This window comes from Engystomops pustulosus, chromosome 8 (assembly GCF_040894005.1).
Source record: "Engystomops pustulosus chromosome 8, aEngPut4.maternal, whole genome shotgun sequence".
NCBI lineage: Eukaryota > Metazoa > Chordata > Amphibia > Anura > Leptodactylidae > Engystomops > Engystomops pustulosus.
In genome coordinates, this window is record NC_092418.1 from 61,901,024 (window position 1) to 61,926,708 (window position 25,685).

General features: G+C 43.4%; 1 protein-coding gene across 17 annotated transcripts in view; it reads right to left on the bottom strand.

Moving 5' to 3' along the window:
* Positions 1-25,685, bottom strand: part of GULP1 (GULP PTB domain containing engulfment adaptor 1) — a 657,395-nt gene that overhangs the window by 437,841 nt on the left and 193,869 nt on the right. For all 17 annotated transcript variants that reach the window (XM_072120987.1, XM_072120984.1, XM_072120982.1 and 14 more), the window contains one exon: positions 17,224-17,285. In XM_072120987.1, the coding sequence (XP_071977088.1) occupies positions 17,224-17,285 (62 nt within the window). The remainder of the gene's footprint in view (positions 1-17,223; positions 17,286-25,685) is intronic.

Consider the following 25,685-nt stretch of genomic DNA (forward strand, 5'->3'; position numbering starts at 1 on the left):
TATTAGTAGTAGATGAACTATTTTGTGAGGATTGTTTGGACACATCTTCAGTTATTTCTTGGTTTGACGAGTCGTGTAGATGCGTTTGGTTGCATCGTCTTTTGTGCTTCCTTCCCCCTCTGCGATGTTTTTTGTGGCTGGTTTGGCCACTGGTTTGGTTTGGCCAACAAGTTGGAAAACCTATTAATCAACCAAATGAAACTCTGGTGGGATTCCACCACTCTCCAAACGTACTCCGAGAAACAAATGATCCCGAGGGGTCTGCGAATTAAAAAATTTCCTTCCACTGAACAGAGCAATCTATTTGAATCTAAATGGAATGAAATATTATCAGAATGTTCGTTCAAACTCATGAAATTAATTATTCAGGACGAACAGGAATGACTAGCATCACTCGAAAATGAGATTGCTTCCATACAGACCCAGATACAACAATTTGAATCCTGTAGCAATTACTCAGAGCTACAGAAAAAAACGCAAGACCGTCTCGAGTCGCTTGAAACCACTATCATGCAAACAAAGAAGGAAAAATTTACAAGAGACTTAGACGACTATGCAACCAACCAAGTATACATCAAGTCGCTTCAGTCTAAACACAAACCTATTCTTCGAAAACGCAACAAACGCTACAAATCCAAGAGTAAGGTTACTTTTTCGTCTTCAGAATATGAGTCAGATGCGAACACGGACATTTCAGACAACGAAAACAATTTACTTCCTATAATACTCAGGCAAAAAACTACAAGCCAGTGGCCAAACCAGCCACAAAAAACATCGCAGAGGGGGAAGGAAGCACAAAAGACGATGCAACCAAACGCATCTACACGACTCGTCAAACCAAGAAATAACTGAAGAAGATGTGTCCAAACAATCCTCACAAAATAGTTCATCTACTACTAATACCAGTGTCGTCAATATGTCAGCAACTATTCTGTCACAAGATCAAATTAACATCTTAAAGAAGGGCTTGAGTTTTGCCCCGACTCACGACATGAACCTCTATGAAGTCATAAGAGATGTCAACAAATTTGTGAGACTTTTAACAGTCAAGAAGCATTTCTTTGGTGAGACTGAAAAACATGACTTTACTTCCCATAACCCTCCTGCCATGATTAACAACACCAGCAAGGAATTTTTTGACCATAAACTTCCATTTGAAGAACAAGTTCTCTTACTCAACCTAATATCGGAAGATACCCAAGACACTCTGGACAACCCGTTTTCGGATACCTCTAAAATTTTGAACACAAAAAATCCCACCTTTTATCCCATTCACGCCAGATCCACAGAGATGGACATTTTCCAAGACCAGGTCGAACGGGAGCTGAAAGCATTGCAGGATTCGTCTTCTTCATCTGCAAATGACTCAAATTTAACCATAAGGGAACGCAAAGCCATTACTCAACTGCGGAACAACCCATACATATACATACGACCGTCGGACAAAGGGGGTTCCGTAGTGGTCCTTGACAAAGGACTGTATAAAAAAAGAGATTGAAAAAATGCTAAATGATCCAAATGTATATAACAGGCTTAGTTCAGATCCCACAGAAAACATCATAGCCAAACTTAAATCTCTGTTACAAGAGGGTGTCCACTTGGGCATCCTTGATAATCATATGGCTCAGTTTTTGCTTCCTTCCAACCCTGTCACCCCATCCTTTTATGCTTTGCCCAAAACACACAAAGATAAGTTCCCTCCACCCTTTAGACCCATTGTGTCCAGCACTGATTCGCTAACTGAACGTCTCAGTGCGTGGCTTGACAAACTACTCCAGCCCCTAGTGTCCCGTCTCCCTGGCTTTCTTCAAGATTCAAAAGCTGTCCTTAACATTATGAATCACTTCCCATGGCATTCTTCTTACAGCTGGCTAACCTGTGATGTAACTGCCCTATATACGTCCATTCCACACAGTAAGGCATGCATAGCATTAAAACACCATTTGCAGAAATACAGTAACTACAGCGAAACCTTACAAGACTACATCATCATGGTGCTTTCCTTTTTACTCTCCAATAATTTTTTTACTTTCAATAATATCTACTACGTTCAAAAACTCGGCTGCCCCATGGGTGCTGCCTTTTCCCCCTCACTAGCAAATCTTTACATGGCATACTGGGAGGAAGCACACCTCTTTTCGTTTGATAACCCTTTTCTTACATCTATTGCATGGTATGGCCGTTACATTGATGACTGTCTCCTGGTCTGGAATTCCGACCAGGAGACAGTCACCAATTTTGTCACCTACCTAAACTCCAACTCCCTCAATTTGCAATTTACATTTTCACATCATCCTGTTCATATGCCCTTCCTGGACATCATGCTCACTGGCAATAGCTACACTAATACAGTACAAACCAAACTTTTCCGCAAACCCACTGCGGACAACACTTTACTGCATGCCACTAGCTGCCATCCCAACCACACAGTTAGAAATCTCCCTATAGGAGAATTCCTGAGGGCCAAGCGATCATGTACATTAGATAATGATTATGTCCAGGAGAGCAGAACAGTAGAACACAGACTTACACAGAGAGGCTATACTCGTAGATCATGTAAGAGAGCACGTAGGATAGTGGATAGTAAAACACGCAACTTCTTCCTTACATCGAAACAAAAGAATAACACCCACACTAAATCTACAGTTACTTTTAGTACCAAATACAACAATCAGTTCTACAAAATTACGGATATTATCAAAAAACACCTTCCCATCTTGGAACATGAGCCCATTTTAAGAAGCATACTGCAACATGGTGTCTCTTTTGTATCCACCAAAGCCCAAACTTTGGGTAACCTTTTATCTCCCAATACTTTTTCAGACAAACTTTCTCATCGTCACTGGCTTCAAACCAAGGGCAGCTACTGCTGTGGGGGCAGTCGATGTAACCTCTGCAAATACATACATAAAACCACCTCTTTTACTTCAGTGAGCACAGGTCGTCATTACAATATACAGTCGTATATGAATTGTGAAACTACCAATGTCATTTACTTAATACATTGCTCATTATGTTCCTTGCAATATGTTGGCTGTACAGCCAGAAAACTCAAAGATCGTATAAGCGAACATATCACAGGATCAAACCCCCGTACCATAGCCAGCACACGTAATCTGTCAGGCATCTCCAAACATTACAAGGAGGTCCATTCTGGATCCATGCATGGTATGCGTGTAACAGCCATAGAACAAGTCTCCAAACCCAGAAGAGGAGGTGATTGGAAGAAAGCGTTGTTTCTTAGGGAAGCCTTTTGGATACTGAATCTAGACACTCGCATTCCTAAAGGCTTGAACTCTAAACAGGATCTCATGTATTTTTACTAATGTAAAGTTCACTTTAGGTTATATCGCTATCACTATATCATTATTCTCCTCCCCCTCTCTTCCTTCCCCCCTTTTCCCTTCTTCCCTCCCTCTTCTTCTTTTCCCTCCTTCTGCTTACCTCACAGGTCTATCCCACGTCCGTGGAAGGGGCGTTGTTGGTTCCAGGTTCACCACAAGGTGCTATTTAAAACCTGCAACAGTTTACCTGAGCTAGGTATGAGTAAGGACTAGTTGGCTACAGTCCGAAACGCGTTACCGCAAGCTTTGTCTATGTGTCACGTCTTTGGTGTATCCATGCCTGTCTTTTTTGCACTCCGCAAGTTTTTAAGATGTTGAAATAAATTTTTTTGGATTTTTTATACGAAAAACGGAGCCACACACTCTTATGTTGCTGGAGCCCACAACCCACGTTTTCTTCTTTTCTTCATAACTACTATAATACTGCTCCTATGTACAGGAATATAACTACTATAATACTGTCCCCTATGTACAAGAATATAACTACTATAACACTGTCCCCTATGTACAAGAATATAACTACTATAATACTGCCCCCTATGTACAAGAATATAACTACTATAATACTGCCCCCTATGTACAAGAATATAACTACTATAATACTTCCCCCTATGTACAAGAATATAACTACTATAATACTTCCCCCTATGTAAGAGAATATAACTACTATAATACTGCCCCCTATGTAAGAGAATATAACTACTATAATACTGCCCCCTATGTACAGGAATATAACTACTATAATACTGCCCCCTATGTACAAGACTATAACTACTATAATACTGCCCCCTATGTACAAGAATATAACTACTATAATACTGCCCCCTATGTACAGGAATATAACTACTATAATACTGCCCCCTATGTACAGGAATATAACTACTATAATACTGCCCCCTATGTACAAGACTATAACTACTATAATACTGCCCCCCTATGTACAAGAATATAACTACTATAATACTGCCCTCTATGTACAAGAATATACTACTATAATACTGCCCCCTATGTACAAGAATATAACTACTATAATACTGCCCCCTATGTACAAGAATATAACTACTATAATACTGCCCCCTATGTACAGGAATATAACTACTATAATACTGCCCCCTATGTACAAGAATATAACTACTATAATACTGCCCCCTATGTACAAGAATATAACTACTATAATACTGCCCCCTATGTACAGGAATATAACTACTATAATACTGCCCCCTATGTACAAGACTATAACTACTATAATACTGTCCCCTATGTACAAGAATATAACTACTATAATACTGCCCCCTATGTACAGGAATATAACTACTATAATACTGCCCCCTATGTACAAGAATATAACTACTATAATACTGCCCCCTATGTACAGGAATATAACAACTATAATGATATCAGTAACAATGCCCAAAAAATGGGAAGAAAAAAATGGAAACGGCTCACCCCTTGTCGACTGCGCTTCTTTCACAACGATTTTGGCCAGGTGCACGGAATAATCCCAAAAACCAATGGTCCGGAAGTCCAAAATGGTATATAATGGCAGCAGAGAAACTTGTAAGGAAAAGGTAGGGAATCCAGCATCCATACAAGTTGATTCACGTGTAGACAATTATTGAAACATCTTCAAAAGTTTAATCTTAATTTTTCTAAAAAATCTTCATATAAAGCAGTGACATGGACACAAAGCAAAAAAAAACTGTGAAAAATACAAAAAACAAAAAAGAAGTTGCAGTGGTAACGGGTTTCGGACTTAGTCATACCATCTTAGGTATGACTAAGAACTAACATGTAAGAGTCCGAAACGCGTTACCGCTGCAACCTCTTTTTTGTTTTTTTGTTTTTCACTTTTTTTTTTTGCTTTGTGTCCATGTCACTGCTTTATATGAAGATTTTTTAGAAAAATGAAGATGAAACTTATGAAGATGTTTTAATAATTGTCTACACGTGAATCAACTTGTATGGATGCTGGATTCCCTACCTTTTCCTTACAAGTTTCTCTGCTATAACTACTATAATACTGCCCCCTATGTATCACCAGACAGCTCCTGCCCCGTGTATACAGCCTGCCAGCCCCTGCCCCGGTGTATACAGCCTGCAAGCCCCTGCCCCGTTGTATACAGCCTGCCAGCCCCTGCCCCGCCGGTGTATACAGCCTGCAAGCCCCTGCCCCGCCGGTGTATACAGCCTGCAAGCCCCTGCCCCGCCGGTGTATACAGCCTGCAAGCCCCTGCCCCGCCGGTGTATACAGCCTGCAAGCCCCTGCCCCGCCGGTGTATACAGCCTGCAAGCCCCTGCCCCGCCGGTGTATACAGCCTGCAAGCCCCTGCCCCGCCGCTGTATACAGCCTGCCAGCCCCTGCCCCGCCGCTGTATACAGCCTGCCAGCCCCTGCCCCGCCGCTGTATACAGCCTGCCAGCCCCTGCCCCGCCGCTGTATACAGCCTGCCAGCCCCTGCCCCGCCGCTGTATACAGCCTGCCAGCCCCTGCCCCGCCGCTGTATACAGCCTGCCAGCCCCTGCCCCGCCGCTGTATACAGCCTGCCAGCCCCTGCCCCGCCGCTGTATACAGCCTGCCAGCCCCTGCCCCGCCGCTGTATACAGCCTGCCAGCCCCTGCCCCGGTGTATACAGCCTGCCAGCCCCTGCCCCGGTGTATACAGCCAGCCCAGCACATAAAAATAAAAACACATGAAACTCACCTTTCCGACGCTGCGCCCCTGCTTGATCCAGTCCGGCGGCGGGGAGAGCTCCGTATGGGCCGGCGTCGCACAGACCATGACGTCAGACGCTTGCCGACGTCATGGTCTGTGCAACGCCGGCCCGTACGGAGCTCTCATCCCCACCGCCGGACTGTATCAAGCAGGGGTGCAGCGTCGGTGCGTCGGAAAGGTGAGTTTCATGTGTTTTTATTTTTCACCGGCCCCACCAGTACCGGGCCGGCCCCGGACCGGCCCTAAACCAATCGGCCCACCGGGATTTCTCCCGGTGGGTCTTATGGCCAGTCCGCCCCTGCTTAACGCAGAACACTAGCAATGGTCTCTCTGCCAACTTTAACATCAAGTCCTCTCTTTTCTTGAAACGTAATCTTTTTAAGACTGAACTTCTTGTCTTTCCACCTTTCCATCTGCTAAAAATCCCAACCCTGACCTATCCAGCTCAGCATGTAGAATCACTATAACATTGAGGCAGCAGGCCTGCTGTCTTGGGGTTGTGCTGCATTCGCTCACTGTTGCCGCCTATTTCTTACAAGTGAAACTTTTAAAATGCTAATTGTTGCTATGATTCACTCTCAAATAGACCACTGTAACTGCCTACTAATCGGTCTTCCACTAAACTCTCTCCTCTACAATCTATTTTAATACAGAAGCCAGGCTTTCCTTACAGACCAAACACTACACAGACACTACACAGTGCACTACACTGCACACTACATGCACTGTTTGGCCAGCTCCTTCTGAGTAATAACAATAATCTTATATAGCGCCATCTAATTCCATAGCACTTTACAAATCATACCGTTTAAAATAATAACCTTCATTTACAAATCTCTGCAGAATGCTGCACCTCCCTTCAATCTATTGCCTAACGTGTGATTTTCAATCCAGCGGTGATGTTAGATCCATCTCAATCTTAATTCCCACCTTTCTTGCACATTTCCAGGACTTCTCCCATGCTGCACCAATTCTCTGGACTGCCCTTCCCCAGACTATAAGACTAATACCTTATATTGTAGTATTGTAATACTCTATATTGTAGTATTTTATTTGCATATGTCCCCTATGATTTGTAAAGTGCTAAAATATGATAATGCTATATAAACAAAGTTTATTATTATTAGCTGGTGCACACTGTTCTGTAATATATGGAATAATAGTGTTGTGCTGAGTTTGTTGCAGTCATTTTTATTCAGTGACTTTAAACCCTAGGAAATGAGGATTATGATGAAGGGTGTAATTAGCTGCGGTGTAATGGTTTACGGACGTCCTAGGATATTGAGCATGCATGCACACTTATGTTTTGAAGGCCAAGAAAGTAGGTGGTGCCAAAATGCATGAAGGTTATGGGTGAGCTTTGCAACAATGTAATGATGTTGTCACAATGTAAAAATTACACTATGTGATATTTTAATGCTATTTATTTTGCTATTTATTTTGGTTGTTCATAATAAGTTTTAATGCACCTGATTGAACATCTTTGAGCACTCACATGCACCCGGCAGAAGAAGGTGAACTCTGACGGACCTCAGCGCGGAAAGCGACACACATACAGGAAATTGGACGCACGATCTTAGTGAATCGCGGAAGCTCCGAATCCTCGTCGGACATTCCAGATCGGCGGCGTCAATGGGATGCGTAAGTAAATGTGCCCCATTTAGTTTGAAATCTACAAGAGTCCAATGTAAAAATCCACCACAGTTCCCTTTGTTTAAGTAATTGTTCACGGTCACCCCCTCTTCTGTAAAGGGTTTAGGGACAGGTAAATCTTTAAATCCCAACTGTATACTATATTTGTGTTGTGTTGTACAAATTTTCAAAAGTATTCAAATAAGTAAAAATTCATCCGGTCCAGAGGAGGAACGCATCATCAATGTACCTCCACCATCTTAGGACATGTCCAAAGTATGGGGCGGTATAGATGTACTCCTCCACTAGTGTGGCCATGGCGATGATGGCTTAAGTGGAGGCCATGTTGGCGCCCATAGCATACCCCCATATGTTGCAAAAAAAATGTGTCACTAAACACAGGCGCTGAACGTGAACACTTACTCAAACAAAGGGAACCGCGGTGGATTTTTACATTGGATATTTTGAGACCCAGAGGCCTAAGTGTAGATTTCAAACTTAATGTCTTTTAAAATTGTGACTTCCATCTCTAGGCCCTGTGCAGGCTGAATCATTCTTTTATGCTGTATTGGTGAAATTATAACATAATAGGTTACAACTTGCAATATTTTGATGCTCATACATGTTATTTTCATTCCAGATTTCAAAGATTTTTATAAGCTACTGGATGTATATTCCACTGCCTTCATAAATGTTGGTGTTTGTCATTTTTTTGTCATTGTTTTTGTTTTTAAGTTTTAAATTGTGATGGATCACATTCTTTCTTCTGTGTGAATTTGATTCTTGATATGCATGGTGTGGAGGTCTGAGGAGTAGCATTGGGGCTTAATATTGGTACTTTTGTGCAATCTTATTTCCAGGCATGCATCTACGTAGGTACATCTGCCTTATTATGGCACTGTTGTGTACCTTAATATAGCCCCCTGATGCTATATATTCCCCTGGTTAGGGCTCATTTCATAATGGTCATTTTTACGTTATTAGGTTCTTAGACCAATTTCAGGTCTAGTACATTGTAATTCTACTTATATAGCATATCTTATGTACCTCATGAATGTTTATGACTAGAAATGAGCGAGCACTTAAATTCTCGGGTGCTCGTTATTCGTTATTTTCCCGATTTTTCAAGGGGACCAAGGCTCTGCACAGGGAAGCTTGGCCAAACACCTGGGAACCTCAGAAAAGGATGAAAACACCACGGAAACGGACAGGAAACAGCAGGGGCAGCATGCATGGATGCCTCTGAGGCTGCTTAATCGTACCATTATGCCAAAATTATGGGCAACAGCATGGCCATGACAGAGGGACCGAATGAGGCTAGATAGCATCTAAAACATGTAATAATTGACCCTGACACTATAGGGGACGGCATGCAGAGGCAGCGGCAGGGTAGAAAGTGTCATGGCGACATACCCTAAATGGACTCAGGCTTCACCAATGATTGCAACTTCAGGTCTCCAGCATGGCGGCGACAGATGGGCCGAGTTCCACTATGTATTTGGTGAAACACCTGAAAATTCTGCCTGACACAGCTCGTTTGATAAGGGGATGATGTGCTGCATATCCTCTCGTGCTCCAGTGTCTGGGGTATAGAGAGTTGAAAGTTGCGCATGGAGACATTGGTGGACGCTGTGGAGGATCGTGGAGGCAAAATGGACAGGAAACAGCAGGGGCAGCATGCATGGATGCCTCTGAGGCTGCCTAATCTTGGGATGGAGCTGGCGGTCCCCTGCCAGGCGAGCTTTCGCCTGTCCAAGCCCCGGTCTCTAGGCTCCTCCCCACCCAAAATGGGCCTGGGGACCAGAAGCATTTACTTTGAAAAAATTATAATTTTCAAAGCAGGCCGGGTCGTTTGAATATTTCACCTAGGAATAATGGAATAGCATAGTGGTTCTATTTTTAATAGTTTTTTCGGAAATGGTTCCATGATTAAGAGTTGCAGTATGGGGTATCCATATTGCGCTGCTATGATTGCAACTTCAGGTCTCCAGCATGGCGGCGACAGATGGGCCGAGTTCCACTATGTATCTGGTGAAACACCTGAAAATTCTGCCTGACACAGCTTGTTTGATAAGGGAACGATGTATGGAGGCAGTGAACTAGTAGTAGTTTAAAGGTGCTGCAGTTAAAACTATATTAGTTGGATCTTGGGATGGAGCTGGCGCTCCGCTGCCAGGCGAGCTTTCGCCTATCCAAGCCCCTCTCTCTCGGCTACCCCCCAAACAGCACTTCTAAGAACCTTTTGTATAAGATCAAGTGTAGTAGTGTTCTTATAAGTTTGGGTTATGGCGGGTGAGGGGAATGTAAACAGATGCGCAAGAAGCGCTGAAATAATATCGGTAAATGATAAAAGTTTTCCAGTATATTTTGTGGATTACACAGCAGGGTGGCGACAAAGTTAACAAGTTTGATGTGGAAGCCATGAAAACAACCCAAAATTCTGCCTGACACAGCTCGTTTGCTAAGGGGACGATGTATGGAGGCAGCTATATGGACGACTTTTGGAGGCAGCTATGGCGATGACGTGTGGAGGTAGCAATGGAGACAACGTGTGGAAGCAGCTAAAAAGACGACGTGTGGAGGCTGCTATGGAGACAATTTAATTTGGATAGTGCCTGTATGTGGCAGTCCAAAAAAGTTTTCAAACCAGAGGAACAGGTAGGTGGTCCTCCAGAAAAATTAAATACATAGAGTACTATAGCTAGAGCCAGTTGGCCCTGGCAAAAAATAGCCAGTTTCCTCTGCTTTAGTGTACAAAGAGGAGGAGAAGGAGGAGAATGAGGAGGAGGAGTGCATACATTATTCAGGTTCAGCTTCTTTCACCTGGTGGAGAATGAAAATCCGGAGAAATCCAGGCTTTATTCATCTTGATAAGCGTCAGTCTGTCAGCGCTGTCAGTCGACAGGCGTGTATGCTTATCGGTGATGATGCCACCAGCTGCACTGAAAATCCGCTCGAACAACAGACTAGCGGCAGGGCAGGCAAGAACCTCCAAGGCGTACAGCGCCAGTTCGTGCCACATGTCCAGCTTTGAAACCCAGTAGTTGTAGGGAGCTGTGTGATCATTTAGGACGATGGTATGGTCAGCTACTTACTCCCTCACCATCTTTCTGTAAAGATCAGCCCTACTCTGCCGAGACTGGGGACAGGTGACAGTGTCTTGCTGGGGTGACATAAAACTGGCAAAGGCCTTGTAAAGCGTACCCCTGCCAGTGCTGGACAAGCTGCCTGCTCGCCTACTCTCCCTCGCTACTTGTCCAGCAGAAGTACGCCCTCTGCCGCTAGCGCTGTCAGAAGGGAAATACTGTTTCAGCTTGTGCACCAGGGCCTGCTGGTATTCATGCATTCTCACACTCCTTTCCTCTCCAGGGATGAGAGTGGAAAGATTTTGCTTGTACCATGGGTCCAGGAGAGTGAATACCCAGTAAATCGGTGCTGGAATAAATAGGCAGCCTAGCATGAAATCTGTCATATGCGCCAGAGTACCAACGTGCAAGAATTCACTCCCCTCACTGGCCTGACTCTCCATTTCCTCCTCCTCAAACTCCTCTTCTTCTGCCCATACACGCTGAACAGTGAAGGACTGAGCAATGCTCCCCTCTTCTGTCTCGCCAACATTCTCCTCCTCTTCCTCCTCCACCTCCTCAGATATGCGCTGAGAAACAGACCTGAGGGTGCTTTGGCTATCAACAAGGGAATCTTCTTCCCCCGTCTCTTGTGACAAGCGCAAAGCTTCCGACTTCAAGTTGACCAGAGAGTTTTTCAACAGGCCAAGCAGCGGGATGGTGAGGCTGATGATGGCGGCATCGCCACTGACCATCTGTGTTGACTCCTCAAAGTTACTCAGCACCTGACAGATATCAGACATCCACGTCCACTCCTCATTGTAGACTTGAGGAAGCTGACTGACCTGACTACCAGTTCTGGTGGAAGTTGACATCTGGCAGTCTACAATCGCTCTGCGCTGCTGGTAAACTCTGGATAACATGGTTAATGTTGAATTCCACCTCGTGGGCACGTCGCACAACAGTCGGTGAGCGGGCAGTTGGAGGCGGCGCTGTGCTGCCCTGAGAGTGACAGCATTTGTGCTGGACTTCCTGAAATACTCACAGATGCGGCGCACCTTCGTGAGCAAATCAGACAGATTAGGGTATGTCTTGAGGAAACGCTGAACTATGAGATTTAACACATGGGCCAGGCATGGCACATGTGTCAGTCTGCCGAGTTGCAGAGCCGCCACCAGGTTACGGCCGTTGTCAACCATGCCTGGCTTCAGGTTCTGCGGTGCCAGCCACAGATCAGTCTGCGCCATGATGCCCTGTAATAGCTCTTGGGCGGTGTGCCTTTTATCGCCTAGGCTCAGCAGTTTTAGCACCGCCTGCTGTCGCTTAGCATGGCAATGGCACTGCTGCTGTGCCTAGAGCTACCGACTGATGGCGCCATGCCCACGGATGGTAATTCGGAGGAGGAGGTGGAGGAGGAGTGGGAGGAGGAGGCATAGTAGGCCTTTGAGATCTGGACCGAGGTAGGCCCCGCAATCCTCGGCGTCGGCAGTATATGACCAGCCCCAGGGTCAGACTCAGTCCCAGCCTCCACCAATTTAACCCAGTGTGCCGTCAGCGATATATAGTGGCCCTGCCCGGCAGCACTCGTCAACGTGTCCATGGTCAGGTGGACCTTGTCAGAAACGGCGTTGGTCAGGGCACGGATGATGTTCTCTGACACGTGCTTGTGCAAGGTTGGGACGGCACATCGGGAAAAGTAGTGGCGGCTGGGGACCAAATACCAAGGTGCGGCCGCCGCCATGAGGTTTCGAAAGGCCTCGGTCTCTACCAGCCTACAGGGCAGCATCTCCAGGCTAAGCAGTTTGGAGATGTGGACGTTGAGGGCTTGGGCGTGTGGGTGTGTTGCACTATACTTCCTTTTGCGCTCCAGCGTCTGGGGTATGGAGAGCTGAACGCTGGTGGATGCTGTGGAGGATCATGGAGGCGAAGATGGGGTTTTCGCACGGGAGGTGTTTGGGCCGGGGTCCTGGGCAGGGGGCTGACTAGCAGATGACACGGGAAGGAGCAGTGGTGTGCCCAGCCGGAGGTGAACGGGCTTGGTGCCATTGACTGGGGTGTTTAGCATTCATATGCCTGCGCATACTGGTGGTAGTTAAGCTAGTAGTTGTGGAACCCCTGCTGATCCTGGTTTGGCACAGGTTGCACACCACCTGTCGGTCATCCGGTGTTTCCTTAAAGAACCTCCAGACTTCTGAAAATCTAGCCCTCGCCATGGGAGCTTGACTACGGGAAACATTTGGCGCTGATGCACCAGCTCTAGCCCTGCCTCTCTGTCTGGCCCCACCACTGCCTCTTCCAACCTGTTCTGCTATAGGACTCGCCTCCGTCTCAGAAGCACTGTGTTCACCCAGCCTATCAACCCAGCTTGGGTCTGTCACCTCATCATCCTCCGATCCCTCAGTCTGCTCCCCCCTCGGACTTCCTGCCCTGACAACAACTTCACCACTGTCTGATAACAGTGTCTCCTCATCGTCCGACACCTCTTTACACACTTCTTCCACTACGTCAATAATGTCATCATCACCCACAGACTGTGACTGGTGGAAAACCTGGGCATCAGAAAATAGCTCAGCAGCAACCGGACAAGTGGTTTGTGACGGTGGGAAGGGTCCAGAAAACAGTTCCTCAGAATATGGCGGTTCAAATGCCAAATTTTGCTGGGAGGGGGCAGACTGGGGGGAAGGAGGCTGGTGGACAAATGGCTAGAAGCATTGTCCGCAATCCACGACATCACCTCTTCGCACTGTTCTGGCCTCAACAGTGCTCTACCATGAGTCCCAGTAACTTGAGACATGATGAACCTAGGGAGTGTAGCTCTGCGGCGTTCCCCTGCTCCCTCATCAGCAGGTGGTGTCTCACCCCACCCAGGACCACGGCCTCTGACCCCTGCAGTAGTTGGATGCCCACGTCCACGTCCTCTACCCCTAGCCCTCGGGTTAAACATTTTCCAAATTAAAGTGTGAACTTTTGAAAAAAAAATGTTTGTGTTTAATTTTTTTTTTTTTAAACAAAACGATGCTATCCTATTGTTATGGCTAGTTTCTAACCTACACTGACAGCACACAACTGGATTTTGTGCTGTGCCTGCTGACTTTGAGTTATAAAAAGAAATAAACGTAAAAAAAAAAAAAAAATCAGCAGACTGTGCCTAATTCAAATCAAACCCCTAATAAATTGTCCCACTTCGGTGTTTGAGGTGGATATGTGTGTCACTAAGAGCTAAACACAACGGTCGCAAGTCTCCCAGCAAATTCCTCACAATATGGTACTAGCTGCACTACTAATGCCAGCAAGCCCAGCCACAAGCAAACAAAAAAAAAGTAAAATATAATGCTGTTGTAGCCCTAAGAACGGCTGTTGGGTTCTTGTAGAATCACTCCTGCCTAACACTACAGGCAGTCCCCGGGTTACATACAAGATAGGGTCTGGAGGTTTGTCCTTAAGTTGAATTTGTATGCAAGTCTAAACTGTATACTTTATAATTGTAGATCCAGACAAAAAAGTTTTTGGGCCCAGTGACAATTGGAGTTTAAACATTTTTTGCTCCAATGGAACCAAGGATTATCAATAAAGCTTCATTAAAGACACCTTACAGCTGATTATTGCAGTCTGGGAATATAGTAAAGCATTCAGAAAGCTTCCCCAGAAGTCAGAGGGGTCTGTCTGTAACTATGGGTTGTCTGTAAGTCGGGTGTCCTTAAGTAGGGGACCGCCTGTATTCTAATAGAACACCCTAACGCTTTCCCTGACCAGCAGCAGCTCTCTCCCTAGCGGCATCCAGACAGAGAATGATGCGAGCTAGTCTATTCCAGGGTCACCTGATCTGGCCAGCAAACCACTGCTATCGACGTGTAAGGGTACCACGTCATGCTGGGTGGAGTGCAGAGTCTCCTGGCTTGTGATTGGCTCTGTTTCTGGCCACCAAAAATCACAACGGCGGGAGATGCCATTTTCTCGAGCGGGCGAAGTATTCGTCCGAGCAACGAGCAGTTTCGAGTATGCTAATGCTCGAACGAGCATCAAGCTCGGACGATTATGTTCACTCATCTCTAGTTATAAACAAATATCTTCCAATTCTGTTACAGGATGACACGATGGCTCCCATCGTTGCATCGGGTATTAAAGGGAACCTACCACCACAAATCTACCTATAAAAGGTAGATCGGGTGGTAGGTGGATCAATGGGACGTGAGGATAGCCCTTTTAAGGGCTAATCCTCACGTCCCCACACTATTTTGTTAACTTTTATTAAACTTGTATGCAAATTTACCTATGTGGCTACTGGGGGCGTGGAGTAGCCACATCTGAGGTTACATGAGGCGGCTACTCCACGCCCCGGTAGCCTCTTTTCCCCTCCTACTCACCATCTTCGGCGCACAGCTCCGCGCCCTCGTCTGGCGATCCTGCCGTCTGCGCATGTGCAGAAGAGCAGACCCGCGCCTGCGCGATCACTGCTCCTTAACAGGCGTGAGCCTACTCTTCTGCGCATGCGCAGACAGCAGGATTGCTGGACGAGGGCTCGCAGCTACGCGGAGTTTAATAAAAGTTTATTAAAAGTTAACAAAGAAGTGTGGGGCCATGGTAAAAGGGCCATGGTAGCCTCGGGTCTTCGTTTGACCCGAGGATACATGGCTTCTACATATCCATTACAATGAGCCTGTGGCTCATTGTAATGTATAGTGTGCAAAAATGCCATATATTGCAATACTGTAGTATTGCAGTATATGGTAGGAGCGATCTGACCATTTAGGGTTAATGTACCCTAGATGGTCTAAAAAATAGTGAAAAAAAAAAGTTTAAAAAAGAAAAAAAATTAATAAAATATTAAAAGTTCAAATCACCCCCCTTTCCCTAGAACGGATATAAAACATAATAAACAGTAAAAATCACAAACATATTAGGTATCGCCGCGTCCCAAAATGCCCAATCTATCAAAATATAAAAGCGGTTACGGGCGGCGGTGACCTCAGAGGTGGGAAATGGCGCCCAAATGTCCGAAATGCGACTTTTACACCTTTTTACATAACATAAAACATGAAATAAAAAGTGATGAAAATGTCGCACAGACCTCAAAATGGTAGCAATGAAAACGTCGCCTCATTTCACAAAAAATGACCCCTCACACATCTCCGTGCGCCAAGGTATGAAAAAGTTATTAGCGTCAGAAGATGGCAAAAAAAATGTTTTCTTTTTTGTACACATTTGTTTAATTTTTGAAAATGTATTAAAACACAATAAAACCTATCGCGGTATCACCGCGATCGCATCGAACCAAAGAATAAAGTAGGCGTGTTATTTGGAGCGAAGAGTGAAAGTCGTAAAAACTGAGCCCACAAGAAGGTGACGTTTTTTTTTCAATTTTTCCACATTTGGAATTTTTTTTCAGCTTCGCAGTACATGGCATGTTAAAATAAATAACATTACGGGAAAGTAAAATTTGTTACGCACAAAATAAGCCCTCACACAGGTCTGTACACGTAAAAATGAAAAAGTTATGGATTTTTGAAGTTGAAGAGCGAGAAATGAGCCGAAAAACCCTGCATCCTTAAGGGGTTAACAGTACCATCCGTGTGGAGGAATTCTGAGTGCTGCCGCACCATACTTTGTTTCTATTTTAGAAAGGATTTATAGTTATATAGTATTGTACACTTTTTTAAATTTTTGTTTAATATATTTTACATATTGTATAAAAAGTGATGTATGTTATAAAAACGGATTATATGATTATTTTGTGCTTTAATGTAATGAAACTGATATAAATATAAATGGGGATAAGGAATGCACGCCAGCAATGCCCCGGAAGAAGCGGTGTTGGCAAAACCCAGGGTCGGGGGGACATGCGAGACTGGCGTCCTGACTACTACTTTAAATGCACATTTTTAGACTTATGTTATTAAGTACTGTATATTTTATTGAATAAATTGGGACCTGTTTGAATGTACTACGCTATCGTTGCATAAATCTTTTCCAGCGACCCGCCACTAACTGTAGTCGGATCTAAGGATGAGAAAACGCAGCGGCTACGCTTGAATGCAGTCAATCAAATTCGCATGGCTTTGTTTAGTCCGGGAAGGAGAGCAGGCACACAACACAAGAACATTTTGGTCAAGATTATCACTAGCTATTTGAGATGCCATTTTGCTGCCTAAATATCTGGGAAGGTTGATTAGGTATCTAAAGAGCTGGTGGCAGCCTACGGTGCTGAAAAGGCTCTGTTCAATGAGGCTATTTTAGCTATTCCAGGTTATGGGTGATTGTGCCATACAGAAGCTGCGTGGACAACTCTAACTCCCTTTCTGCACCTTCCAGAACCCTTGCATTCAGGGAGTGTCTATAAAAACAATACTGTTTTGTAAGTATCGATCGTTCCACATTGCCATCCTGCTCCTGTATTATATTCAGCAGAAATTCAATATCTATTTATAAATATAAACCATCTAAATAATTCTGTGACATGGTACAGTGTTTACCTTAGCATTGTAGGCAATTAAGTTTTTTGATAAAGCTTCAGGAGTGTGCATCCACGATTTATCTGGAAAGACAAGATTGAACATATTTTATGTAATACATTATTTTTATACTTCATTCCCTTAACATTGTATTTTATTTATATATTGATTGTAATTCTTTCTAGCAACAGGCAGCACATTTAATTCCATATAAGATCACACTCAATACAGTATTTAAATAGATGTATAAATAGATCAGATAAAATACATATAAATATGTCACTAGCTTACTAAACCAATAAACTCTGATGCATCGAGGACCATTAGAGGATATGCCAGGGCGATAACGAACAGGAGAGCCCGAGAAGACGGCACCGTAGTTCCGGTCATCTAGGTGGAAAGAGGCTTTCATTGCTTCGAGCTCTCCCTTTGGAAGGAGGGTGGCCCGTGAGCGAAGTGGACTACTTTGACGTACCTGTGTGCCGAGAACTGGCGGTTAGCTGCTATATGATGTTTGGACCCCTGTGCTAAACCCTGGGCCGAATCCGAAGAAAAGACAGTGCCTTAGGGCACGCGATTGTCAAAAGGATACCATGATTTACCCCCGAGCCGGACCAAGTCCATGGGTAAGACAGTCTTTCTCCTCGTCCTGAACAAGCATCTTGCGCTGTTCGCACGGTATTGAGGTTTTTACCAAGATAAGTGTAACGCTATCCGGATAACTTTGGTCATTTTACTTTAACTCTCGGGCAATTGGTGGTAGAATTTGTCTGAAATTATAACCACTAACCTATAGATGCGTGTTCGTTGCATAGAAGTGACTTTACCAACTACCTACTACTAACTATTAACCTACCGTACTGATTTCAACTGTGTCCTTTGTTTGGAAGAAAACCTTACTGATCTAATCCCTAAACCTACTGCATAGTATATAACTTTGCTCTGTGTATGAGAGAAAGTTTTTCTATCCACTAATTCACTTATCTGCTCTACACATAATTGTGTTCCGGGTATCTGAGGGTGTGTATTAACTTTCCAACTATCAACTATTAACTACCAACCTACCGTATTGATTTCAACTGTGCCCCTCGTTTGGAAGAAATCTTATTGATTTAATCATCAAATCTATTACACAGAATATCACTCGGCTTCGTGCATGAGAGAAAGTTCTTCTACCCACTAATTTCACTTACCTTCTATACAACTGTGTTCTGTACATCAGAGGGACTGTACTAACTAGCAACTACTAACTCTCTACATAGGATTTAATTGTGCTCTCTTGTTTTTGTTTTTTCTTGGAGAGACTCTAATACTAACCTATTATACAAGCGACTAAAGGCTGGGAGAGATTAACCAGTAACCTCTTAATCCTCTGCATAAACCACTAACCTACTGCTTTGGGCTTGCTGCATCGGAGTGACCTTACCAACTATTAACTATTAACCTATTGTACGGATTTCAATTGTGCCCCATGTCTGGAAGAAACTTTATTGTCCTAATAATTCTACTGTACAGTATATAAGTTTGCTCTGTGTGTGAGAGGAAGTTCTTCTATCTATTAATTTATTAATTTGCTATACAACTGTGTTCCGTGCATCAGAGGGACTGTACTAACTATCTAACTACTAACTATTAACTCTTATTCTATCGTACCGAGTGCAACTGTGCCCCTTGTTTGGAAGAAATCGTATTGATTTAATCATCAAATCTACTGTAAAGTATATAAGGTTGATCTGTGCATGAGAGAAAGCTCTTTTACCCACTAATTCATTTATTCCCTGTACACCTGTGCTATACGCATAAGAGGGTCTGTATTAACTATCAACTACTAACTCTCCATATAAGATCTATTGGTGTTTTTTTTTTTCTCATTGTTTCTCCTCGGTTCCCTTTACGCTGCTTACTAATTTACTCTGCTGGTCGTATTCTGAGATAGATAATTTAATTGAGTAAGTAGATCTCAGTCTACAAGCAAATTACATAAAGTACAAATATTTGTGTGGGTGGGTTATCAAGTAGGGGAATTAAGAGGTGTGAAGGGGGTAGAAGGGGAGGAGGGGTAGAAGCGGAGGAGAGGAATACCTGAAGCAATGGGCCCTAAAAACCCCCAGAGGAAGTCAGGGGGGGGGGATTGATAAATTGTGGAAAGCATCCCAGGCTAAGACCAGGCAGACCCCGAAAGATCAAATAGAAGAAGGTGATAGTGGGGCCAGAGCCTCCTCCTCTCAAATGGAGGAACTCCCGCCTGAACTAAAAGAGACTCTAGCGGAAATCTTGACTACTGTTAAGGAAACTAAGGTATCCGTGGAGGAGTCAAGGACAGCAATTGAAAAAATAAATGGTCAGATTACCACACTACAATCAGAGATCATATTAGTTAGAGAGGAGATCAATAAGGTACGAGAGAAAGCAAAAAGTTATGAGATCAGCTGTAAGGAACTAGCAGCAAACATGAAAGAAATAAAACAAGAGGCAGATCGTAACAGGGCGGAAAACCGTAGACTGCAGGAAAAACTGACAGACCTCGAAGACAGGTCGAGACGTGCTAATATCAGAATCATGGGCTACCCAGAAGGGGAAATAGGCAAAGACATGTCAGAACAGATACAAAAATGGTTAACAGAAACTTTTGACACTGCAGGGTTTTCTAGCACGTTCGGGGTGGAACGTGCACACCGAATTCCATTTAAAAAATTGCCCCCGGGATACCCGCCTAGAACCATTCTTGCCAAATTAGTCAGCTCACGTGACTGAGACTATATACTGAGACAAAGTCGGACCACGGTAACCCAGGCATTAAAAGATGCCAAAATTTCGATATACCCCGACTTTTCGAAAGATACGCAAATAAAGAGAGCAAGTTTTAAAGGGGTTAAAAAAAGATTATTGGAGGCTAATATTCAATACGCCCTAATGTTTCCGACTAAGCTTCGCATCATTTATAAAGACAAAACATGTTTTTTCTCCTCAGCCACAGTGGCTACTAGCTGGCTGGACCAGCAGGGCCTCTAGTTTGACTGGGGGGAAAAGAAGGAGAGAAAGAAGGAAAAAAAAAGAAAAAGAAGAAGGGATGCCTGAAAAATTATAGCCCCTTGTAGAAAATAGGGTCATGGAGGGCCCTGGGCAAATGGTAGTGAGGAGTAGGCAAAGGTGGTTTTTGGTATGAGACCTACGATGGTAAAGTGAGTCAGGTGGAGGGAAGGGGTTTGCTGGCAATGGGGGGGGGGGTCCTCCTTTTTTTTTTTTTCTTTGTTGTTTTTTCTTTCTCTTTCCTTTTTTTTTTTCACTTTCCTGACCGATAAATGACTAAGGAGGTAAGCATATTTACTTGGAACATCAGAGGCTCAAGTGATAGGATGAAACGTTGTCAAGTATTTGACGCTGTAAATAAACATCTCCCAGCAATTATATGCCTGATAGAAACCCATTTGACAGAGGAAACAGTGCATCGATTCCGTAAAAGATGGATAGGAGCAGAATATCACTCATTCGGTAATATATTCTCAAAGGGGGTATCGGTTCTGATACATAGGGATATTGACTTTAGGGTTGATAGATCTATGATAGATAAGGGAGGCAGATTTATTTTTTTACATGGTCACTTAAATGGGCGTCAGGTCATTTTAGCTTTTGTATATTTACCTCCCCCTGCATCATTTGAAGTATTGAGACTATTATTGCACTTTGTGGAAGGATATGGTGAATGTCCCTTATTAATTATGGGGGATTTCAATATGATAATGGAGGAGGGGAAGGATAGATTTAGGCTGTCCCAAGCCACTGGTAATGGAATAGGGAAAAGGGGGAGACTCGCACTATTATGCGAGGACCTGGGATGGTTGGATGTATGGAGGAAACTATATGGCCAGCGGAGAGCGTTCTCCTGCATGAGCAAAACATATCATAGTCTTTCCCGGATTGATCTATGCCTGGCAGACCCCCATTTCTTTGATCTAATTAGCAAAATGAAATATGAAAGCATAACCATTTCGGACCATTCTCCAATTATGGTTACTCTAAAGTCCGAGGAGAAAATTAGCAGAAGGTTTAGGTTGAATCCGCACTGGATTACAGTCCTACGTCCAAAAGTTGATATGGAGAAGGAAATTCAATGGTTCTGGGATGTTAATTCATCCTCTGCCAAACTGAGCTCAGTATGGGACTCTCTTAAGCTATTTATTAGCGCACTGTAAGGGCAAAATATTAAGCAGGCTAGAGCGGAGTTCAGACAGAAAGAGAACCAACTGAAAATAAATCTTGCAAGCGCCGAACAGACCTTTGTAGATCTTCCATCAGCAGAAAGTAGAGCAGGGGTCTTGCTAGCTAAGGACAAATTACAAACTTTTATGACGAACAAGGCCCAACATAGTTCATTTTTTCAAGCACAAAATCAATTTGTGGAGGGAGGCAAACCAGGTAAATACCTAGCAAAGAGGATACAAAACCATAGCAGTAAAGATCTAATTACTGCAATTAGAGGAGGGGATGGAACGATTGTAAGGGAACCTGATAGGATACTTGATATACTAAAAAGTTTCTATGCCAAATTATACAACACGGAACAGGAAACTGACCAAAATATGTTGGACAGATATCTTGCGGGAGTTCAGTTCCCGACATTAACAACACCAAAAAGTGAAATTTTAAATGCCCCCATCACCCAAGAGGAGTTGCAGGGGGCTCTGGACACATTTGGCAGAGACACATCACCAGGCCCGGATGGGCTTCCATTTAGTCTGTATAAAAAATATAGTAAAGTGTTAATTCCAAAACTAACAGTTGTACTTATGGAACTTTTGTCATGTGGTGAGGTGACTAAATCAATGGCAGAGGCAGGGGTTGTTCTAATATTGAAGAAGAACGGGGACCCTTTGGATGCAGCCTCATACCGCCCTATCTCTCTGCTTAATACAGATCTTAAAATTCTAGCAAAATTGCTGGCGCTGAGGCTGCAAAAAGTGATTACTGAATTGGTTCATCGGGACCAAAATGGTTTTATTCCAGGACGGCGGACGTGTGACTGCATTCAGAGATTCCATGCGGCCGTTGAGTTGGGTGAGGGTGGGCTCCGCTCCATCCTGTCAATCGATGCGGTAAAGGCATTCGACAGGGTGGAGTGGAACTTTCTATGGGCAGCCATGAGGAAATTTGGGCTCGGTGATAATTTTATTAATATGGTTAAATGTATGTATAATACCCCGAAGGCCAGAATTAGAGTCGGGGATAGAGAATCAGTACCCTTTAGATTAACTCGGGGCACAAGGCAGGGATGTCCCCTGTCCCCTCTTCTGTTTGCCCTATATATGGAGCCATTAGCGATCAAAATAAGGAATAACCGGGACATCGAGGGGGGGGGGTGGCGGTACGGAGGACAAAATATGTCTTTACGCAGATGATGTGGTGCTTTATCTTCGTAACTCCCCTGATACAATTCCCAGAATAATTCAAGCTGTTGAAGAATTCGGAGACATCTCGGGCTTCAGGGTAAATTGGTCAAAGTCTAACATAATGCCCTTAGATAATGAAGTAAGAGAGTGGATTGTGGAAAGGGGGGGTCTGTCATGTGTAGATAATTTTAAATATCTCGGCATTGTGGTCTCTAACAAGATTAAGGACTATCCACGCCTAAATCTTGACCCCCTAATGGAAAATCTAAGGAGAAAGACACATTGTTGGAATGGGCTTCGCTTGCATAAAGCGGATAAAATAGGGCTTGTTAAGATGGTCCTCCTACCACAGATTTTGTACGTCCTCTCTTCAGCACCAATCTGGATTGATATTTCATTTTTTAAACGAATAGAATCAATTCTAAATAAGTTGATATGGGGAAGGAAAAGAGAGTGAAAATGGAGTATTTATACAGACCTAGGATTGCCAGACTTGGATTGCCATTTTTTCGGGGATATTATTTAGCAGCACAAGTAGGTAGATTGGCAAAGTGGAAAGAAAATTACTTCCTTAAGAAGTTGGTCCAGTTAACAGAGGGGCGAGTGGAAACAATATTAGAACTAATGGAAAGCTCCCTCTTGCAAGGGATGCCATACAAGAACTGGACATTAGGTAAAATGTTGGATAAAGTCTGGAAGGGCTTCAAGGAAATATTGCGGATACAAGGGTATATACAGGAAACCCCGATATGGCTTAACCGTAAGCTAAAAGATATGTCGACAATCCCAGACAGAGCTTTCTGGTGGAAACTAGGTGGAAATCTGGTGGAAATATATTTTATATTAACCACTTAAGAACCAAGCTTATTGGGCTTGGGGATTATTAAACCAATAAACTCAGCACTTTGTAGTAGGGTATGATACATTATATATTAATCTGTTAACCCCTACGGGACTCAGCCTATTTTGGCCTCTAGGACGTGGCCCCCTTTTTCAAATATGCCCTGTATCACTATAAGTGATTATAGCTTTGGAACGCTATAATATATCCAGGGGATTTTGAGAGTGTTTTCCTGTGATGCATTGCACTTCAAATTAGATTAAAAATTTGGATGATATCTTTTGTGTATAGGTATAAGAAAACAGAATAATTTTATTTTCAAAATTCAAAATTCTCTACTTTTGAAGCAGATAGCATAGCACCCGAATTGATTCATAACTTACATTTCCCAAATATCTGCTTTAAAGGAAACCTACCACTTCTGAAGGTAGGTATGAGATACAAACACCGGGCACCAGCTCAGGGTGAGCTGGTGCCGGTGCTTAGTCTCGTTAGTGTTAAAACCGCGGTATCGCGGTTTTAACACTTTTGAAACTTTCTAGCATAAACTGCTTCGGCGCTGCGCGCGACCGTGCGCGCGCAACGCCTGCGGCGTTTCCAATGTAGGCGCGCGCACGATCGTGTGCACGAAGCGCCGAAGCAGTTTCTGCTAGAAAGTTTCAAAAGTGTTAAAACCGCGATACCGCGGTTTTAACACTAACGAGACTAAGCACCGGCACCAGCTCACCCTGAGCTGGTGCCCGGTGTTTGTATCTCATACCTACCTTCAGAAGTGGTAGGTTTCCTTTAAGTTGGCATGGTTTTGGCAATATTCCACTTATTTTACTAGAATGTTATGAAGCTTAGAATTAGAGCACCATTTTTAAAATTTTATGAAAAATCTCCAATCCCTGTTTATAGGGACCTGCTCAACTTTCAAATGACTGTGAGAGACCTAAATAATAGCAAGACTCAAACATTACCCCATAATGGAAGCTAAACACCTTAACGTATGAAAAATCACTTTTAAGAAGTTTTTTTTAAACCCTTTAGGTGTTTTATAGGGTTTAAAATAAAATGAAGTTGCAGTCTACAAATTGTAATATTTTTGGACAATACATTCATTTTAAACATTCGCAATGGATAAAAAGACAAAAAAATAATAGGTTCAAACTTAAGAAAAGGACTTCCCAGGTAGTATTCTCTGGAATACTACCTCTGCTATACAATATTCCGAGAAGACAGTGGGAGCTCAGGGGAGCACTGGGATGACTTTTCATTGGGGTACAAGCTATTTTCCACATCTAAATGGAAGGTGGGGCTGCTGTGCTGGGGGAGAACATCCTAGCAGGGGTGGCAGAGTATTTAAACCAGGATTGGGGGAGAAGGAAAAGGAAGAAGATAAAGGGTTGGACAGGACAGAGAGTGGGCAGTGAATGTGGGAGTAAGGCAATGGATAGGGAGGACCACAAGTTACAAAACAATAGTGAGGATAGATGTGCCAGTAAAATTACTACAAATCAAATAAATAACTGTGGGAAATTAAAGTGTATGTACACAAATGCCATAAGTATCGCAATCAAAATGGATGAGCTTGAGGCTCTGGTATTAGATAAACAGTTAGATGTTGTTGGTGTAACGGAGACCGGGCTTGATTCATCACATGATTGGGGTGTTAACATTAAAGATTTTCTAAATGGCAAATAGGAGAGGAGGTGGTGTATGTCTCTATGTCAGAATGTCAGAAGAGACTTAATAATGATTGTGAATGAGACAATGGTCAATGAAGAGTGTGAGGAGGCTTAAACTTTGGTGTAATTTATAGACCCCTCCCCCCCCCCCACAATATCTCTGAGGAAATAGAGGGTCACCTATATAAACAGATAGAATGGGCTGCAAAGGAGAGGAAACTTAAACTTTCCAAATATAAATTGGGATCAGGGTTCTTCGTCATCTTTTAAGTGGAGACATTTTATTAACTTTCTGCAGGATAATTTTATACTACAGCTTGTAGAAGTGATGCTTTGTAGGACCTTTTGATTTCTAATAATGTGGAAATGGTCCAAAATGTCATTGCCCGGGGAACTCTTGGGAACAGAGATCATAACAAAATTATTTTCCTCTTAAAACTTTAAAAATTAAAAACATGTGGGAAAATAAAAATTAGTTTTAAGAAGGCTAATTTCCAGATAATCAGGGCTGCACTACAGGATATACACTGGGGTCAGATACAGTCACATAATAATAATAATGTTAAATGGGAGACATTCAAATCT